This window comes from Capsicum annuum, chromosome 3, assembly GCF_002878395.1.
Source record: "Capsicum annuum cultivar UCD-10X-F1 chromosome 3, UCD10Xv1.1, whole genome shotgun sequence".
Lineage (NCBI taxonomy): Eukaryota > Viridiplantae > Streptophyta > Magnoliopsida > Solanales > Solanaceae > Capsicum > Capsicum annuum.
Window position 1 is genome coordinate 40,033,949 of NC_061113.1, and position 20,872 is coordinate 40,054,820.

General features: G+C 35.1%; 1 protein-coding gene across 1 annotated transcript; it reads right to left on the reverse strand.

The window, feature by feature from the left end:
- Positions 1-14,607: 14,607 nt before the first annotated feature.
- Positions 14,608-19,017, reverse strand: LOC107863910 (protein JASON). Its single transcript, XM_016710109.2, has 4 exons — positions 18,561-19,017; positions 16,148-16,239; positions 14,993-16,067; positions 14,608-14,902 (listed from the first exon to the last, which is right to left on the reverse strand). Exons 1-4 carry the CDS (start codon positions 18,642-18,644, stop codon positions 14,816-14,818), a joined length of 1,338 nt encoding a protein of 445 aa, XP_016565595.2. The 5' UTR covers positions 18,645-19,017; the 3' UTR covers positions 14,608-14,815.
- Between the last annotated feature and the right edge of the window lie 1,855 nt (positions 19,018-20,872).

Consider the following 20,872-nt stretch of genomic DNA (forward strand, 5'->3'; position numbering starts at 1 on the left):
GAAGCCTATAATTATCACAACATACATATTATCATATTTACATCTAATAGCAGTTGAACGATTTAAATGAATCGAAATTTGACATTTCACTTTGTGGAATTGCCAATCTTTAAAGGACACTCAAAATTATATGAGAAAGTAGTATTAGTGAGGTACCTCTCTTTAACCCATCCACTTAATTAGGAGTAATAGTGTACACACAATTTTGTAAAGTGGTATCCACTTATTATTACAACTCGACATGTTTAATGGTACATTAGCTTGTAAATGTTTTACTGTTTTTCTAATTGATGTTCATTTCACATTATTTTCTAGGGATGTCATCATCACTCTAGTATACGTAGGGGTTGTAAATGAGTGGCTTAATTTAGACAGAGTTTGGCCAGATCAAAATAGTAAGACTAAATTAATGAATGAATTATTGATCAATCTTTCAAAAATTTTATCTGAACTAAGATGGATTGAATCAAAAGAGGCTAAACAATGGATTATAATTCATTCCGTCCAAGTTGGATCATCATTTTTACAAACTTGATTCATGATTCACAGTAACTGGCTAGTGATCTTAGTAGCCACATCACTTAAAGCAGATGTATGGAAGCAAAACCAATCTCCTATTCAATTGTGGAAGAAACTATAGTTTTCCCAGCCAGGCTGGTAATTCGTTATTGGTAATGTCAAATAACACCTTGTAAAATGGTAGGATCAAGATTTGAGGAAAGCATGAGCAGCCTGCCAGATAAGCATATAAGCTAGTGATTCAAGAACATTTTAATACTCATAATCCAACAGTCCCCTCAATGGACACTACAAAAAACGGATATGGTTATGGAGGTTTATTTACGGGGGTTATTTTAACCCCTGCAAAATTATGTTAAATGCGTAAAAATGTACTGCTAAAAATTATATTATTTGCAGGAGTTTTAACCCCCGCTATTCATCAAAAAAAATATTGTCAAAAAATTATATAATTTGCGGGGGTTTTAACTTCCACTATCTCAAAAAATACCGCTCCAAACTATATAATTTCAGGGCTTTAACCCCCGCTGTTCATTAAAAAAAAAATACCGCGAACTCACGGGTATGTTTCTCCCTTTTTTCCCCAAAAAACATTTGTTTCTCTCATTTTCCCCAAATTATTTCTCTCATTTGCTACTTTGCGGAGGAGGTCGCGCCGGCCGTTGCTGCTGGGGAGGTACGCCAGCCATTTCTCCATTGAGTTTTTCAATTCCGTCCATTTTTTTCAGCTCCGATCGACTCTTAGTCATTGTTTAGAGTGAGTTTTCTCTTTGTCCAATTTAAGAAATTTCATATCAATTATGCTCTAATTTAAGTTTAGCTCCTATAAAAATTAAAAAAATCAGCTATATGTTCAGAGAAGTCCATTTTTCAATTAAAAAGAAGAAGATGAAGAATTTCATGACTTTGTTTTCTTATAGAAAATGCCATGACTTTATTGAACTGGACAGGAAAGTAACAAGATAAGTGAATGAGAGTGCTGTTAGAAATAAGAAATTGTATTTTCCAAGCTATCAAATCTAGTGAATAGAAGAATTATAAAAATAAATTGTGGATTTCTTGTTTCTGCGGGTTGCTTCTTAATCTGTGAGGACAGACGGGTTGCTGCATTGGTATTTGGTTGTGAATTGACTGGAGTAGTGCCTTTTTATTTTCTGCAGGAACGACAGTAAAAAGGCAGTTGCACAACAATTTTACAACTATTAAAAGTCATTTACTAAGCCCAATCCTGCATTTGTGCAATCTGTTAAAAGCCAATTTTCTCCTGAAAGCAAGTTGCTACTTGTCTGTCAAGAGGGTCTAAGGTAAGTTTATTTTGTTTAGTGGTAAAGTTTTGATCAGGTACTTGAGGTAACTATTAATGATTTTCTATAAGTTCTCGTGAATTTTTTCGTATATTGCCTATAATTCAGCTTATCATTTTGGATTGAACATTTTTGTTCAAAGGTTATATTTGTGCTTTAGCATATTGGTTAGTTTATATGAGTCAAGAATCCTTTTAAACTGAATGCTCCAAATGTTAGCGAGTAGTGATCCAAATGTGAAGAAGTATATTTGATGACCTCAGAACTTCGCAACTGTGCTTTTTCTCATTGTAGAAATTTTTCTTGTTGGTGGTATCATTCTTGGGTTTGTAGGTATGTATGTGATTCAGTTCTCCAGAATTAGATTTGTTTGTAGTTGAATGATCCGGGAGCGTGGGAGCATTGGAGTAACTGATAAAGTTAATGCCATGTGACCTGGAGGTCAGGAGTTCAAGGTGATAGTCTGAGGTCATGGCATTGTAGTTGTTTCACACTTCTAATGGTAAACTGTTGATCAGCTATGTGAGTCAACTTTTAATGGTTTTCTTCAAGTTTTCCTGAGGTTCTTGTGTATATGTTGTCTATAAATCATCTTAGCATCAAACTTCATAATCAGATAATGAGTGCCTTAAAGGCATATATGATAATGAAAGAAGGAACGATACCGGAACAATTTATGGGGCTCTTTGTTTCTCCTTCAATGGTTTCTCCCACAGCAGTAAGTAAAGTTCTTTTTACTTTTTTTAGGACATTCCTAGTGTGTTAATACTGATTTTGTGACTGTTTCATGCTCATGCACTCTATTGTGTTCAAGTCACTTCACTGATTTTTCTGCTATGATTGTCATTACATTAATCAGAAGAGGTCAAAATTTTGGATGAAGCATTCTTAAGCAGTGTCTCCCTCCCCTTTTGATATGTTTCTTTTATACCATTCTGTTAACCTCATCTCCACTTGCTGCATCACTACATTCCTTGTCGCTCTCTTCTTGTGTCTTGCACCTAATGAGAAACTAAATAAGTAGTCAAAAGGGAGCCTTTGTACACCTGAGAAAGTTTTTTATAGTTTCGAAGTTTTTCACCTCTTTCACTGTCATGATCTCATAATTCTTAAGGTTTATCTCTAAACTGGCATTGCTTGAAATCATAACAATATTTCTTCAATTGTAGAATTGATCAACTTTGTATCACATAGAAGAAGTGTATCATCCGCAAATAACAATGAGAGATTTGTTTACCGTCCTTACTTTCCCGAGATGAATCCCCTCAATAACTTTCAATTACTACTTCATTCATCATCATGATAGGAGAGCTCTTTTATTTGTTTTGTTATATCCTTACCTTATCAGTTCTGGCATTGACTTCACCACTATGACTGCTCAGTTTTTCCCCATCCATAACCTTGATATGATCAGCGGAGATGTTAACTGCATTATTGTCATTTGGATCTGCTATGTGTCATCCTTACCCTTAGATTAAGAAGAATTAGCTTCTAGTATAGCAGTCCTAGAGTTGTTTCTTAGATGAATTATAGCTAGCTGGACAACATTGTTTTCTTCGTAGGTACCTTTTTTCTTGTATTTTCTTCTTGTTGATGTTCTTTCTAGCAAGACGTATTAGAGAGGGGTGTTAGACAGGACATGGTGCAGTTGCAGCTACCCAAGGACATGGTCATAAATGGAAAGGTGTGGAGTATACAAATTAGGATAGAAGGGCAGTAGATAGGTGTCTGTCCACTAAAGTGAAGGGTTGTTGTCCATTGAAGGGTTGTAAAACCTTTAATCAAGCTTCATTTAGTATAGTATAGTCTTTTCTTTTCTAACTTCATAGGATATGTACTGTAATTATTTCCCTAGACACAATGCAAAGATCTTGAGTTAACATGTAATATAAGAGTTTAAGAAAGTATCTAAGCTAAGGCTTTTGAATCTAGTTGCCTTAAACTAAACATATCAAGTGGAAAACTGAAATTAAAGAGTAGCTAGAAAAGGAAATAGATGTTCATCTTGAAACAAACTAAAAAGAAAAATAAGACTAACAAATTGAAACATAGGGAGTACTTTATTTTCCATGTTTAGTATACCAGGTTCACTGTGAATATTATCTATTTTATAGTCTATAACGGTGTAAAAGATCTATAAACTCATGACCAGAATTTAGCCCTTTCTAGCAAAAGAAATGTCAGTTTTCCTTCTCCATATTCACTCATAGAATACCTGGTGTTTGATCATTAATAATGATGACCTAATCATGCATAGAAAGTAACTTCAACATACTTTTCCTATTTTGGAAATTTATGCATATTGCCTAACATAAGTTGAAGCTTCTGATTTCTGAATTGTCTATCTATCTAGCAGAAAATAAAATCTTACATACAAAAGTATGTAAGATATGAAAAGGAATATACTTTGAAAGGATGATAAATAGAAAAGTTGATTTATTAAGTTAGTACAATCCAAATTGTTGCATGCTATATCTCACCACAAAATAAGTGTGGTCCTCTGTAGTCTCTGTGTGTACATATAAGTATGGTTGGTCCCTCCTCTATACAAATATAGTTGTTCTACTATCAATAATCTTATCCATCTAATGAACTACAACATCATCATGCACCAAAAATTGGGTATCCCACTTGCTACAAATTTTTATCTTAATTAATTCAACTACAACAAAATTGCAGTAACAACTTTTAATTTCTTCAAATAGGATAGTGATGCAATAAAAACTCTACTGGTAGTTGATAAGCTACCTACTTTTCACTAGTGGAAAAAAAGTAAGTATAACTTGTTGTTAAAGCTTGGTGTTCATATAACTTGTTGTTTATAATAAGGACTGAAAGTCTATCGATTGATTCTTATACTTTGCATTTTTATGTAGCCAAGTGATGCGGCTAGTGAATCAATTTCTCCCATGGATGCAAGGAGATCACCTGATGATAATGATCCTAATGACATTCTTTGATTTCATTGCATTTGTCTTGGATATTCAATTATGATGATGTAATTGTGTGATTGCAGTGAATATTAGAATATTGAACGTTGTGTATAAATTTTATTTTGTAGTTTGAAGATACTAGTTAATGTTGAAAATTTGAAGTTTGAAGATATTAATGTTGAAAATTTAATTTTGAAGTTTTACGTTCAATGTATTTTTGATATGCTTGTCAATTACAATGTTTAATTACTCTGTTGTATTAATGATATATGAATTGAACAAATATTGGACTGTAGGTTATGCCTAAAGGAATAATTAAATTTGAGCTAAAATTAGAATCTATAATTAGTATTTGAAAATTGATGGGCCCTACTAAATTTTAAAAAAAAATTGTGAAGATTTTAACCGCCGCAACTTTTAAATAAAAATCTATTATAAAAAGAATTAAATTTAGAATAACGGGGGCCAATAACCGCTGTAAATTAATTATGGGGGTCGTAACCGCCACAAATTAATTATGGAAATCGAAAAAAAATGTCTCAAATTGTTTGTGACGGCTCATATTCTGAGGGTTTTGGAAACCGTCGGAATTAGATTTTGCGGCAGTTTTAAACCCTCACAAACCATAAAATTAACCCCCGCAATTTGACTCCTTTTTTGTAGTTGGAGAAGGTGATAATACCACTGAAGATTGTGGTAGAATGGTAAGTACTCCACCATCTTTTACTAAAGGTCTCGAATTCAATCCCTGAATATGGAGTCTCCTTTAGTAGGGAGCGTGTTTCCCCCCATATTGAGACTTTTTGATATGAATCTGGATTAGTCGGGCTCTAATGTAGATTCCAGTCACCAGATAAAAATCTCCCAAAAAAGAAAAAGAGAAGGTGATGAGTATGACAAAATGCACATGCACTTTTGAATTAATTGACGTGTGAAAATGTACAGTGAATTATTATTGACAATGAAATATGTCACAATATTTGTTCTAGTGATTATACCATCCATAAAATTGTAATTGATGTTAAGTACTTGATGCCCTGACAAGCAGATCACATCTGTTGCCATTTTTTATCGTTGGAGTTGGGCATGATTTTGGTGTCCCAAATAAGGTGTCTCTCTTATTTCCTAATACCTAGTCCACTTATATGGGATATGATATGTACATTTTCTCCCCCCTTGATTAGACATCACCTTTGTCCTACTTTCCCAAACAATCATATTGGAGAAGAAAATAGTATTATATTTCGGGTACACAAAATCTGTATTTTCACAACACTACTTCAATACAAGTTCAAGAATAAATCAAGAACACTTATGAAGTTGTCCAACACCTTCAAAACAAGATAAAAATAATCTTTCAAAGAAGTGTGTTTTCTGTTTCTTAAAGAAAAATAGATGAAGCAGAAAAATCCAAGTCCTCAGAATTCACGGAGTATCCTTAAGGAAATAATTCCTCTCAAGTGCCCGAGGTTGCGAAATTTTCCTCCCAGAATAAAATAGCTTCACAACCAAAATGTAGCGGTACCTCAAGCTTTCTGGTATTCTTTGAACTCACTCAACGAGAGATGATCACACAGAGTTTTTAGAAGTAAGAGAATAGTTTTCTTATGTAGAAATATTTCATACTAAACCAGTGGAAATAATGCAGGTTTATATAGCCATAAAGTGTCCGTTTCGAAAGGTAGCAATAGTTCATCCAAAAAGATGTATCCATTGGAAGAGTCACGTCTGTTCATTCGAAACATTGTTTTTTTTTCTGAACAGACACAACTATCCGAACAGTCACTCCTTTTCCAAAACAATTGTGTCTTTTCCTTAAAGGGTTGTGTCCCTCCATTTTTTATTCACACCAATTGAAACCAACAACCCCTTACATGAATGGGGAATGGCTATTCTTTGTAAGACTTTACGGACAAGTATGTGATCATCAAGCAAAGACTGATTGCATCTGGATAAGTGGGTTTCCCTTTGAACTATCCGTAGTGAACACACATCGGATGCACTCGGTCAATCGGTAGATTTGATATCTTTAAACCGTCGAGCTTTATTGTACACCTAGACAACACATGTCATACAATCAGCCTTTTACCATCTATGATTCTTACGGTTTTGTTCGTTTTAGCAATGAACACGTCCCAGTCTCATGAGAGCTTAGAGAATAGGCCTTTACTAATATTTTCCTTAAAGAGGCTTCGACTTCGCCCTCATATAGGTGATTTTTAAATGTTCAATCCTATAGATTAAACAATTTGGTCAAATCTGCCAAATTTAGATAATCATTAAAAGACTTCACACCATAAGTCTTATTCTTGTTTACTAAACATTGTCTATATCATGAGAATGGGTTAGGTATATTGACAATGTTGAACCTGTCAGATACAACTTTGTTTAATCTCCTTGAACCTAACTCTTGGGATCTCCAGTCTGCTAGGTAAAGTTATTGCCATGCTGACTTGTCCTAGGCCGTAAACCCATTCTCTTAGATGTCCTCTCAAATCCTCTAGACATGCCTTTTGGAAGTGGATCCAACATATTATTCTTTGACTTTACATAGTCAACAGTGATAATTTCACTAGAGAGAAGTTCTCTAACGGTAATATATTTCCTTTTTATGTGACGAGATTTATCATTGTACATCATGCTCCCTGCCCTACCTATTGCCTCTTGGCTATCACAGTTTATACATAATGGTGCCACTGGTTTGGGCCAATAAGAAATATCTTATAAAAAATTTCGGAGTTATTCTGCTTCTTCACTGGATTTATCTAATATGATAAATTCTGATTTAATAGTAGAGCTAGCAATACATGTCTGTTTGGATGATTTTCAAGAGATCGCTCCTCCACCGATAGTAAATACATATCCACTTATGGATTTTACTTCGTTGGATCTGGTAATCTAATTTGCATCACTATATCCTTCAAGTACCTGAGATATTTATTATAATGCAAAGCATAGTCTTGAGTGTATTTAAGATACCCCAAAACTCTTTTCATAGCCATCCAATGAGTTTTATTAGGTTTACTCGTCCACCGACTCAACTTACTAATAGCACATGTTATGTCTGGTCATGTACAATTCATGATATACATTAAATATTCCAAACTCTTGCGTACTCCAACTGTGAGTCACTTTCACCTTCATTCTTTTGAAGGGCAAAGCTCACGTCCAATGGAGTCTTGGCAATACCAAATTTCAAATACTTGAATTTGTCAAGTACCTTTTCTATGTAATGAGACTGTGACAATGCCAACCCTTGGAGAGTTCTATGGATTCTTATTCCTAAGATCATATCCGCAACTCCAGGGTCTTTCATATCAAACTTGCTCTCAATTAGTCATTTCGTAGAATTTATGTTAGAAATGTCTCTATTGATGATCAGTATGTCATCAACATATAAACAAATAATTACTTGGTGATTTGGAGTGTCTTTAATGTAAATACATTTATCACATTCATTTATTTTGAATCCGTTTGCCAACATGATTTGGTCAAACTTCGCATGTCATTGTTTAGGTTGTTATTTTAGTCCATAAAGCGACATAACAAATTTACACACCTTATTTTCTTTTCCTGGAACCACAAAACCTTTAGGCTGTTCCATGCAAATTTCTTCCTCTAATTTTCACATTTATTTGATGGATTTCAAGACCATATACCATTGCTAAGGCAATTAACATCTGAATTGACATTATCCTCATTACATACAAGTATGTATCAAAGTAAACAAGGCCTTAGTTTTGTTTAAAGTCTCTTACAATAAGTCTTGCCTTATATTTGTCAATAGTACCATCAGCTTTCATTTTTCTTTTAAAGATCCAATTAGAACCTAAAGGTTTATTTTCTGGAGGAAGATCAACCAACTCCCTCGTATGGTTGCTTAAGATTGAATCAATCTCACTATTGAATGCCTATTTTCCAAAAAGATAAGTCTGACGACAACATCGTTTCCTTAAACGTTTGAGGCTCATTTTCTAAGAAAAATATTACAAAATTTGATTCAAATAAAGTTGACTTTCTTTGACGTGTACTACGTCTTGAATTCTCATCATTACGTACATCCTCACTTGGTTAATCTCGAGGTCGTTTAGACCCCCACTAGACTGTTCATGTCTAATTTTATATGGAAAAATGTATTCAAAGAGTTTAGTATTATCTGATTCAATTACCGTATTTTCATTGATATCTTGATGTTCAGATTTATGAACCAAAAATGACATGCTATGCTACTTTTAGCACATCCTATAAATACGCAGTCCACCGTCTTAGGTCCTATCCTTACTATTTTAGGTATAGGAATTTGGACCTTCGCTAGAAACCCCTTCACTTTGAAATATTTCAAGTTGAGTTTCCTTTCTTTTCATTTTTCATATGGAATTGATTGTGTCTTATTATGGGGCACTCTATTGAGTATTCGGTTATCTGTAAGGATAGCTCCCCCCCCCCCTGAACTTATTATCAATTCATTCATCATTTCCTTCAAGGTTTGATTTGTTCTTTCCGCAATACCATTAGACTGAGGTGACTACGAGGCCGTAATTTGATGGACAATTTCATTCTCTGCACATATTTTTGCAAAGGGAGATTCATATTCTCCATCTCTATCACTTCTTATCGTTTTGATCTTTTTCTCTAACTGATTTTCAAACTCATCTATTGCTTCATTCTTACTGTTTAGCAAATAGACATAACAGTATCTAGTGCAATCATCAATAAAAGTTATAAAATACTTTTTCCCACCATGAGATGGTGTTGACTTCATATCACAAATGTATGTATGGATTAACTCTAAGGGATTTGAATTTCTTTCAACGGACTTATACAAATGCCTAGCATACTTTGATTCCAGACATATTTGACATTTTGATTTATTGCACTCAAAATTTGACAAAACTTTTAAGTTAATCAATTTTTGCAAGGTTTTGTAGTTGACATGTCCTAAACGACTATGTCACTGATCTTTTGACTCTAGCAAGTAAGATAAGCCTCAACTTTCATTTCAACAACCATTACATAAAGTTTGAAAAGGCCCTCATTGAGGTAGCCTTTTTCTACATATGTTTCATTCTTGCTTATTACAATTTTCTCCAAAAAACACACACACTTGAACCTATTTTTAATGAGAAGTATTGTCGACACTAAGTTTTTCCTAATAGTAAGACCATGGAGAACATTGTTGAGAGTCAACACCTTGCTGGAAGTCACTTTTGGGAACATCTTTCCACTTTCTTCAACCTTTGTTGTTGTATTATTTCCCATGAAGATCACTTCTTTGGGACCGACGGAATCATAAGTAGCAAAAGTTTTTTTGTCCGCTCAAACATGTCTAGTGGCTCCTAAATTAAACCACCATTCATTTGAATATCCAACTAGATTGCTTTTAGTGATCATATCACATAAATTTTTAATCTTTCTAGTTATTTCCATCATGTTTATCTAATCTCTTTTCTTGTGCAGAAGACTTCTTCATCTTCTTATTATTTGAAGCGTCATCCTTAACAGAATTTGCAACCATCATGATGATTTTTTCATTCAATTCATTACCCTCGTCTATCTTGGAATGACTCATAAGATCTTTCAAATCAGACAATTGATTTTCAATCATTATTTTTTTTTTTTTAAGAATATGAGGATCTATACTTGTGAACATTTGCATTGCAAGTTTGGCCAGTCAAAATGACATTATTCTTTGAAGTTCACACCAAAATATTTTTCTATTTCTCTGTCGTTTTCATTGCTAGAGCAATACCTGAATGACTTAATGATGCAATATTGATAGTCATTGGGACAACACCATTCACAACCAAATCAATTTATTATTCAGTTTCATTCATAATTTTCTTGTCAATCTTTGACATACTCTTTAGTATTTCAGAATACTAACAATAAAGAATTTAATCTTTAGTCAGCTTGTTTCTAGTCAATGATGAAGTTTTTATATCTTCAAATCATCAACCGAATGAACTATGAAACATGACGAAGTTTTTATGACTTCAAATCATAATCAAATTCAAACAGAGTGAAATCCCACACATTTTAAACTCCAGAAACCAATACAGAGATCTTAAGGAATCGATGAAGTTTTTATATTCTTCAAACCAAATTGTCATACTGATTTCTCAATGAAGTTTTTATATTCTTCTAATCGAGGGAGTAGAAATCAAAAGATTTTAGTCTCCACAAAATCAAACACAATACAGATTAACCAAATACTTGATTTATAAATGGCGATAATTTTTTTTATTCACCAAACAAGCACAAAAATAAATATTTTTATACTTTCCTTAATGTTGTTGTTTTTCTCAATTTTGATAAAATCTATATTTTTCAATAATAACTTCAAACACATGTTCAAATTAACATATGAACAATCAAATGAAGTTTTAACTCTGTATTTACAACTTTGAACTTTTAACAATAAGTTCAACACAACTTATGAACATCAATAAAATGAAGTTCAAACTATTTTCTGAAAAATAGCAAAATCAAATATTAAGAACTTCAACACAAGATCAACCAACTTATGAACTATCAAAATGAAGCTTCAAGAACTTCAAATATGAAGTTCAACTATTTACTGAAAAACAGTTGACGAAACAATATAGATTAGTAAATTATTTTCTTAAGATTATTGTATTTTGGGTACACAAAGTCTGTATTTTCGCAACACTACTTCAACGCAAGTTCAAGAATAAATCAAGAGCACTTATGAAGTTTTCCAACACCTTCAACACAAGATCAAAATGATCTTTCAAAGAAGTGTGTTTTCAGTTGCTTAAAGAAAAATAGATGAAGTAGAAAAAAGCCAAATCCTCGTCCTTAAGGAAATAATTCCCCTTAAGTACCCGAGGTTGCGGAATTTTCTCCCAGGATAAAATGGCTTCACAACCAGAATGTAGCGATACCTCAAACTTTCTGGTTTTCTTCGAACTCTCTCAACGGGAGATGATCACACAGAGTTTTTAGAAGCAAGAGAATATTTTTCTCTATGCAGAAATTTTTTATATTAAACCTGTCGAAAAAATGCAGGTTCATATAGCCATAAAGTGCCCATTCCAAAAAGTGGCAATGGTCTAGCCGAAAAGGTGTATCCTTTGGAAGAGTCATGTCTGTTATTCGAAACACTGTGCCTTTTTTCTAAACAGACACAACTATCCAAACAGTCACTCCTTTTCCAAAACAATGTGTCTTTTTCCTCAAAGGGTTGTATCCCTCCATTTTTCATTCACAACAATTGAACCCAACAAATAGTGTGAGGGACAAACCAATTTGTAGCAACTTATATGAGATTTAAAAGACATCCTCAGCTTAAAAAAAAAAATTATATGGACCAAGCTTAAAAGACAGCCTCAACTTATATGTAGTTTGATGTATGCATCAAACTACATTAATTTATCACGACTAAGTGGCAAATTAAGGTGAAATACATCACTCGCATGTATGCACGCTTTGCTTTGGTGCAAGAATCGAGTTCGAGTGAGTAGTTTAAACCTAACTTACATTCTGTCGTGTAGGTTTATGTTGCTCAAACTCTTCAAAAATGTTATTTAAAATCCTTTAAAAGTAATATATTTTGTAAGAATCCAACGAGGATGTGTCCATATTTGTAAAGGGTCCGAGAGTGTAGGTAATATTGACACTAGCACAGAAATGGTGCCAGCACAATCTTGGAACTTTCCATGTTTAGAAACCTTACCTAAAATGCAACATCATCATTTTCAAAAATTAAACTCAAAATCAAACTTTAAATAATTTTAACCTTTTGTAATGCATAACGCACCAAAGCGGCAACAAAGTCAAGGCATTGAGCTGAGAATGCAAGTTGCAACGAATAAACTAGTTTCCTACTTTTGAAATATGTGCCACCATTCCAATGCCATTTCATGATGAGATTTGAAATCTGGTCAAAGTAATCGTTGTTATTTATAGAATTAAAAATTGAATATTGCCAACTTAGAATAAGGAAATGAATAAATAAAGCTAAGTTGGACAGAACAGTGGGTTGTCCCCGTCTCGTTGTGCTTATCTCACTTTAGCACTTGAATATTCACTATTAAAAAATTACTTTCATTGAAATGTTCTACTCGAAAATGTTCAACGACTATTTTTTTTACATATATTTTGATGGAATGGAAGAAAAAAAAAGCAATCTAGTTCACTAAAGATGAGCTATATGCAGGGTCCGAAAAAAGATCGAATCACAGGAGTTTATTGTACGTAGCCTTACCTAGTTACCTTATATTTTTGCAAGGCTGTTTTCGTGAGAAAAGAAAATATAACAATCCTTTCACACGGACAAATTAGAAAGCGTTCCATTATTTCAGTGAGAATTTATTTCCTACCATGTGTTTTCCCGTGAGCCGGTTTGGTGAAAATGGGTGAAAAAATCATATTTTATCACACACAAATTTTCCATTAATTCATTGTGGGAAAAACCTCTGTTTCTAGCCACGATTATAAGTAACAGGCATGGACCAAACTTCTTGCTAGATCCATGGACCAACCAAAGAGTGTCCATCTTAAAAATATTTGTTTGAATCAAACACATCAGAATTGTCATCCAATTTCCCAAAATGTGGCTTTAACAGATACACAAACTAAGATTAGTGCTTAATTATTATATTCTGCAATACTGGTGCAAAGATGCATCCAAGGTTCATATATAAACTGAACATGAAGCCTGTCTATGAAGGACATTACTGAAACCTTAGAAAGGGCAGAGAGGATTAATAATTCTTGGAAAAAATTATCCATTTCACGTAGGAAACAACTTTATCAGACAATCAATTGCCCAAAATCAATGATTGTTGAGGCTTCATGCTTTTCAGCTAACTTATCCAAGCCCATAAATTTGTAATTCACGGCTGTCATCAACATTAATATCACATGTACATTTGTGTTATGACCACTTTTCTGTTCTTCGGTTTCAGGCTATCTACTAAGAACACTTAAAATCAGGTCCAACATAAAACACGCAGAGACAATCCTTTCATAAAATATTTTTGCATTGCAGATGTATTAGGTGTTTGGACAACAATTAAGTGAAGGTAGACATGAACTTCACGTGGAAAAAATTGGTGAATGATGAAGATCTAAGAGTTGGAACCAGTATTTAGCTTGAAATTTTCAAATAATAAATGATCAAACAAGTAGTATACATGCGAACGTTAAAGATCAGTATCTGCAACAAATACTGTTAAGTATATTTCTACCACTACTACATACCTGCAAGTCCAATTTATACATTGTCCTCCCATTATGAAAGACCAATTTTTACCAGTACATATCTGCCAGTGTAACAAAACTAATGGCATCTTGCCACATAATTGGCGAATCCACCCCTTCCTGCGGTTTTAGAAACCTTCCTAAACTATAGTATAAGTCAGTAATATCTGCCAGTGTAACAAAATTAACTAAAAATTACACAGATACACAACTTATGTTTCCAATATTACAAAAAATCCCAACTCCCTAAACATGTTACAAAAATCTCAACATATACACAGAATGCTATGTATATGTCGGTTATGTTATGTATATTAATAGGGAGAGAGAGTAAAGTAACTAAAAAAGTGGGAGAGAGTGTAATTACTTCCAGAAGGGTTGGTATTTATGTTATTTATACCCAAATTAATGGCATCGGCCACATAATTGGTGAATACACCCCTTCCTGCGGTTTTAGAAACCTTTCTAAACCAAAGTATATGTCAGTAATGCAGTTGCATCTGCAGTAAGCTTGGCCAGTATCCATGTTATGCCACATAGTACAGTCACTGATATTCACCCATACCTTCAGGTTCTAATCTTTCTTACTTCATTCATCACTATACCAAGGAAGCAACACATGGAAATTTGTAGGGGAAACCAAGAAAGTCAAGCAATTAATAAGTTCACTGCATCACCACTTACCATAGTTACAAAAACTTACACAACAAACAGTTTTCCCATAATACGCACGAAAAATCCGTGAACTATAGAAATGTAAGCACACATAATAGTAACAAGAAGAGTCTCACTCGCTTGATAAACAGCTGTGCCAGTTTGATATACAAAAATCAATCAAGCTAGAGAGGCTTCCGCAGCACCTTGTAAGGCTTTGTCCAATCTTGCCTCAAATGGAGTAGAGTGCCAATTAACTCTCTTATCCTGCAGTATCATGAGAACCTCTTAGTAACTAGCAATTTTGTTATAAGCGAGTTGCAACATTAATGAGAAGAAATTTCATATCAACTCTACCTCCCTGTACTTGCTGGTCGAGTTTGGTATGCCTTTAAAAGAAGAAGCTGATCCAGAGCCTTTTGCAGACCCTAAGGGATTCCAGTAGGTACCAACAGTTCCTATAATAGGCATCTCATCAGGGCTCCGACAGGGTGATTTCCTCGGAGAGGAAGTTGCTGAATGCTGTTTCAGCTCCTCAATTGTCAAGGCACCTAAAATAGGTCTGTCTTCAAAGCTCATCACAGAGTTAGAACTTTGTGACATGCTCTTTTCTGATGTAACAGTCTCAAGCACACTGAAACCAGCCTTCTTACGAGTGTTATCAGGTGTAACCAACCAATTTGATAGACTAGCATCAACTCTAATATCTTGATCCTTAGGCTTTGGCTTGAAACTCGACGATGATTGCTTAAATGTCGGTTCTAAACTGAACAAAGCACGAGGCCCTTCTACTTCTGCAGCAACATTTTCCTTCTGTGGCAGCAGCTTCAAGGGTTCTGCTGCGTGTGATTTCACACTTTTCCACTGACTGAGGTTCTCTACAGGGTTCAACACAGGATGGATGTAAGCACTCCTATCCCTCACATATCCGTTTGTTTCACCCTTCCTCATTTCCTTATCAGGCATATCGAACATCAAAGTAGGACTATCCACTTCCTGTTCTTTCACTTGATGAAAGGACTGGCCACCCTTAGATCCAAATGAAGCAGCTGCCACTGGCTCAGACAACACTTCTCCACCTTCACAATCTGAATCCCCATAATCTTCATCATCATTCGGATCACATTCTTCGTCCAAGTCACTATCACCAAACTCCTCAGCTTCATCATCACTGTCTCTGCAGTTCTGATACCTGTGGTTTGTAGGATACGATCCAACGCTAGATATGACAGAACCCTCTTCAGAGGAAGATTTGGACTGGCTTGATTTAGCAAGATATCCCTCTTCTCTTTCGTCTTCACCAGATTTCTTGGTTTCAGGCAAAGAATCTGTACTTTCATACATTGAAAGTACAGGTTCATATGTAGTAACCTTAGAATCAAAGGTAACTTTTTTTCTAGCACTCAAGCTCAGTTGCTCCTCAAGCCTATCTCTGCATGTTACAACAACCCATATCATTTAAATTTGTAAGATAAAGTGGAAAAAAGAGAAAAAAAAAATTCAGTAACTCACTGTGCTTGACTAAGCAAGTTCCCTGAGGGGTCCTCCGTGATGCTTTGTTCCGTAGAGATGATGCTTCTCGGAGGATCCTGACAAACATGTTTCTGCAGCACAAGTTTACATTGTTTATTTGTCTCCATCAGCAACAACAACAGACCTTACCTCTACCTTAGAAGTAGAGAGGCTGTGTCTGATACCCTCTGCTCAAGAAAAATTGGCCAAAAGAAGTAACGGAAGTGAAAGCATAACAAAGCATTAACTACAACAAAATAATACGATAATCGAAGTACAGGAAACAATAGCAATCGACTACATGAACAATACATACGACTGCTAGTATAGACGGATAGAAAGCACTACTACCTAGAAAACCTTCTACCCTGATCCATGTCCTCCACAAACTCCTAAGTTCATTTCCTCGGTAAGCTAAAGCCGTGTCAAAAAAAAAAAAAACAATAGCTCTACTAATTTGTCCAAAACATAAAACATTCCAGGAAAAACTGGTACACTAATCAAAAAATCCCCATCATCATCAGCTAAATTAAACCTAATCCCAGTTAAATCAACTTCCAATCATGATTAAAGCTGGAATCTTGCTCAAGAAAAAACAGTCCAAAAGAAGTAAAGAAAGTGAAACCATAACAAAGCATACTAATCAGTAACTAAAATAAAACAATATGATAATCGAAGTACAAGAAACAACATAAAGCAACAAAAATCAAAGACAAGAAACTAAATGAGACGGATAGCGAGACAACGCTACTATCCTTCCACCCTAATCTATGTCCTCCACAACCTCCTATCTAAGTTCATGTCCTCGGTAAGCTGAAACCATATCAAAAGAAAATAAATACAAACCATATCTCTACTTATTTATCCCCCCAAAAAAAAAAAAAAATGGTACACTAATCAAAAATTTCGCATCATCATCAAAAATTAACCCTAACCCAAATTAAACCAAATAGTTGGAATCTTTGCTCAAGAAAGAAAAGTCCAAAAAAAAAAATCTTCAGGAACAAATGGTACACTAATCAAGAAATTCACATCATCATCAAAAATTAACCCTAACCCCAATTAAACCAAAAAGCTGGAATCTTACTCAAGAAAGAACAGTCTAAAAAAAGTAACGGAAGTGATAAGTCATACTGAGCAATAAACAACGACAACATACCCAGCATATTCCCACCAACAACATACTGAGCAATAACTACAACAAAATAATACGATAATCAAAGTAGTGCAAGAAACATCAAAACGCAACAGAATTGAAGGCAACAAATTACATGAGCAGTACTACGACTACTAATATGGACGGATAAGCGAGACGACACACTGCTACCTACTAACCTTCTACCTAATTTGTGTCCTCCACAACCTCCTACCTGAAGTCATGCCCATAGCTCTATTAATTTCTCCCCAAAAAATGGTACACTAATCAAGAAAATTCCCATCACCAACAACTAAATTAACCCTAACTCCAGTTAAACTATCTACCAACCATGATTAATGCTGAAATCTTGCTCAAAAATAAGACAAGTTCAAAAATTCCCTTCTCAAGAATTACATAAACAGAAAGACAGAAGAAAAAGGGTTATTCTGAAAGACTTACTTGGTCTTGAGAGAGATGACCTTTTTCCTTCTTTTTTTAGAATTATAAATACATCTTAAAATACTAAGATACTAGTGTGAACGGATAGCAAGAAAACACACTACTACCTACAAACTTTTTACTCTAATCCGTGTCCTCCACAACCTCCTAACTAAGTTCATGTCCTCGGTAAGCTAAAAACGTGTCAAAAGAAAATAAATACAAACCATAGCTCTACTAATTTGTCCCCAAAAATTGGTACACCAATCAAGAAATTCTCATCATCCTCATCAACTAAATTACCTTAATCCCAGTTAGACCAACTCCCAAGCATGATAAAAGCTGGAATCTTGCTCAAATACAAGACTAGTTCACCAATTCCCTTCCCAAGAATTACAAAAACAGAACTGGGAACAGTGTAACAACTTCTGAGTAAGCAACAAGAACAAAAAAGGGCAGCCCGGTGCACTAAAGCTACCGCTATGCGCGGTGTCCAAGGAAGAGCCCACCACAAGGGTGTATCGTACGCAACCTTACCTTGCATTTCTGCTAGAGGTTGTTTCCAAAGCTTGAACGCATGACCTCCTTGTAACATGGCAGCATTCCTTCAAAGAACAACATACACAATGTAATACACAAGTGTGTAGAGAGTCTTGATTCCGACAGACCCTCGGCTCAAGTAATACACCACCAATAATAAAACCCCAAAAGTAACATCTGGGAAGAATAAGGTTACGCAGAGCTTACTACTACCTCGGGAGGTAGAGAGGCCGGTTCCGAATGACCTCAGTAAAAAGAGTAAGCAAAAAGAAGAAAACCCATTTCTGAATCACTTACTTGGTCTCGAGGAATGACTTTTTTCCTATTTTTGCGGCGTTTCTTGTCCTTATCACCACCAAAACACCCAAGTAAACAACCCATTTTAGCAAAAACAATTCAAATCTTGATTTCACTGTGTGTGTGAGTGTGTTTTCTATTTCTGTTCCAGCCACGAATGGTGGAGAAAGAAATAAAGGGTATTAGCCAAGAACCCTCATGATGACAAAGGAGGAGGAGCGTTGGATTGAAACGGTCAAGAAAATTGGCAATGGTGGGGGATTTAGGACAAAAGGGGTAAACAAGGGGGGTTTATTATTACTTTAAAAGGGAGGCAAATGTGACCGTTACAATTGAGTTGGATGGATAAATGGTGGGGTTTATTACCCCAACGTTATACTTATTATTATAGCTGTTTTAATTGTTTTGCCTTTTCTTTCTTAATTAATAAAATAATAATGGCGGGTTTTTTATTTTTGAGTTTAAATTCTTGATTATAATGGATAGTGAATTTAATGGAACGAAATTTGGTATAAGCATATTTCATTTAAACTAATATTATTGATAATGAGATAATTTAATTTGGATATCTTTTAAGTTTTTAGTGGAGGTGGGTCAGTATAGTTGTACAAAGCATTTGCGGAGCTAAAGGAGGAGCAAAAATTTCAGCTTAATGGGTGGGATGGGGTGGGGTGGGGTGGGTTTGGGGCGCGAGGAGGGGAGGGGAGATTTGGATGTAGGAAATTATTCTATTAATACATTACAACAATAAAATATTCAGTGTATTCTCACAAAGTGGGAGAGGGAGGGAGTTAAATGTACGCAGTCCATACCATTACCTCAAATGAAGTAGAGAGGCGGTTTTCTATAGACCCCCAACTCAAGATAAATAATAGTATAACAAACAAAAATTATAAAAGCAAACAACAAAAAGAGATATCACACCGCCAGATAATAAAAGAAATAAGACACCCACGAGGTAATACTATAAACTAGCTATTCGAAATCATAAACATCACCAAAACACCACGAACAAGAGACTACAAGAAACTACATACATAAATACAAACAAAACACTCTTTCCTACTATTACGGATGCACTCCTACGTACTAACCCACTACCTTAATCCATGTCTTCTACACCTTTCTATCAAGGGTCATGTCCTCTAAAAGATGTAACTACTCCATGTCACGCATAATTACCTCTCTCCAATATTTCTTCGGCCTATCTTTACCGCGCCAAAAATATCCATAACCAGCCTCCCACATCTCCGTATTGGAGCATCCATGCCCCTCCCCATCACATGTCAAAACCTTCGTAACCTCACTTTCTACATCTTGCCTTCCATCGAAGCCACTCCCACCTTCTCCCGAATAATCTCATTTCTAACCTTATCCCTCCTGGTAAGTTTATAGACCCATCGCAACATCCTCATCTCCATCACCTTTAACGTTTGAATGTGGGAGTTCTTAAATGGTAAACACTTTGCCCCATACAACATAGTTGGTTGACTGCTACTTTGTAAAACTTACCTTTAATCTTAGGATCTACCTTCTTATCACACAAAACTCCCAAAGCGAGCCTCTGTTTCAACCACCCTACACTAATACAATGCATGGCATCCTCGTCAATCTCACCATTTTCCTAAACCATAGACTTAAGATACTTGAAACTCTCTCTCTTCTGAAGGACCTGATAATCCAATTTTACTTCTACGTCAGTCTCATGCGCAAATCACTAAACTTATATTTCAAGTACTCCGTCTTAGTCCTTCTCAACCTAAATACTTTAGACTTAAGGATCTATCTCCAAACTTCTAACTAATCATTAACTCTTTCTCGAGTCTCGTCAAGTGATACAATATTGTCAACAAATAGCATACATCCAGAAACCCCTCTTTAAATACACTACACCAAAACATCCATCACCAAGAAAAATAAAAATATACTAAGAGTCGATCCCTGTGCAACCCTATCAAAATAGGAAAGTTCTCTGAATCTCCTCCTACCATCCTTACACGAGTCTTCGCATTGATGTACATGTCCTGAATTGACCTAGTGTACGCCACAGACACTCAGCTAGCCTCCAAGCACCTCTACAGAATCTCTCTGGGGACTTTGTCATACGTCTTCTCAAGATCAATGAACACCATGTGCAAGTTTTTCTTTGTCTCCCTAAATTACTCCACTAATCTTCTCATGAGGTGAATGACCTCAGTAGTTGAGCGACCTGGCATGAAACCGAATTGATTCTCGAAAATAGGCACGATCCTCCTCAGCCTCAACGCTACCACCCTTTTCCAAATCTTTATAGTATGACTCAACAACTTGTT

Bases quoted from the DNA above. Each gene is read 5' to 3' on its own strand.
- LOC107863910 (XM_016710109.2), bottom strand. From the start codon at position 18,644: ATGGGTTGTTTACTTGGGTGTTTTGGTGGTGATAAGGACAAGAAACGC. The intron at 16,240-18,560 runs GTAAGTGATTCA...CTTGTGCTGCAG, and splicing joins AAGTCATTCCTCGAGACCAA to AAACATGTTTGTCAGGATCC. The intron at 16,068-16,147 runs GTGAGTTACTGA...TGTAACATGCAG, and splicing joins AACTTGCTTAGTCAAGCACA to AGATAGGCTTGAGGAGCAAC.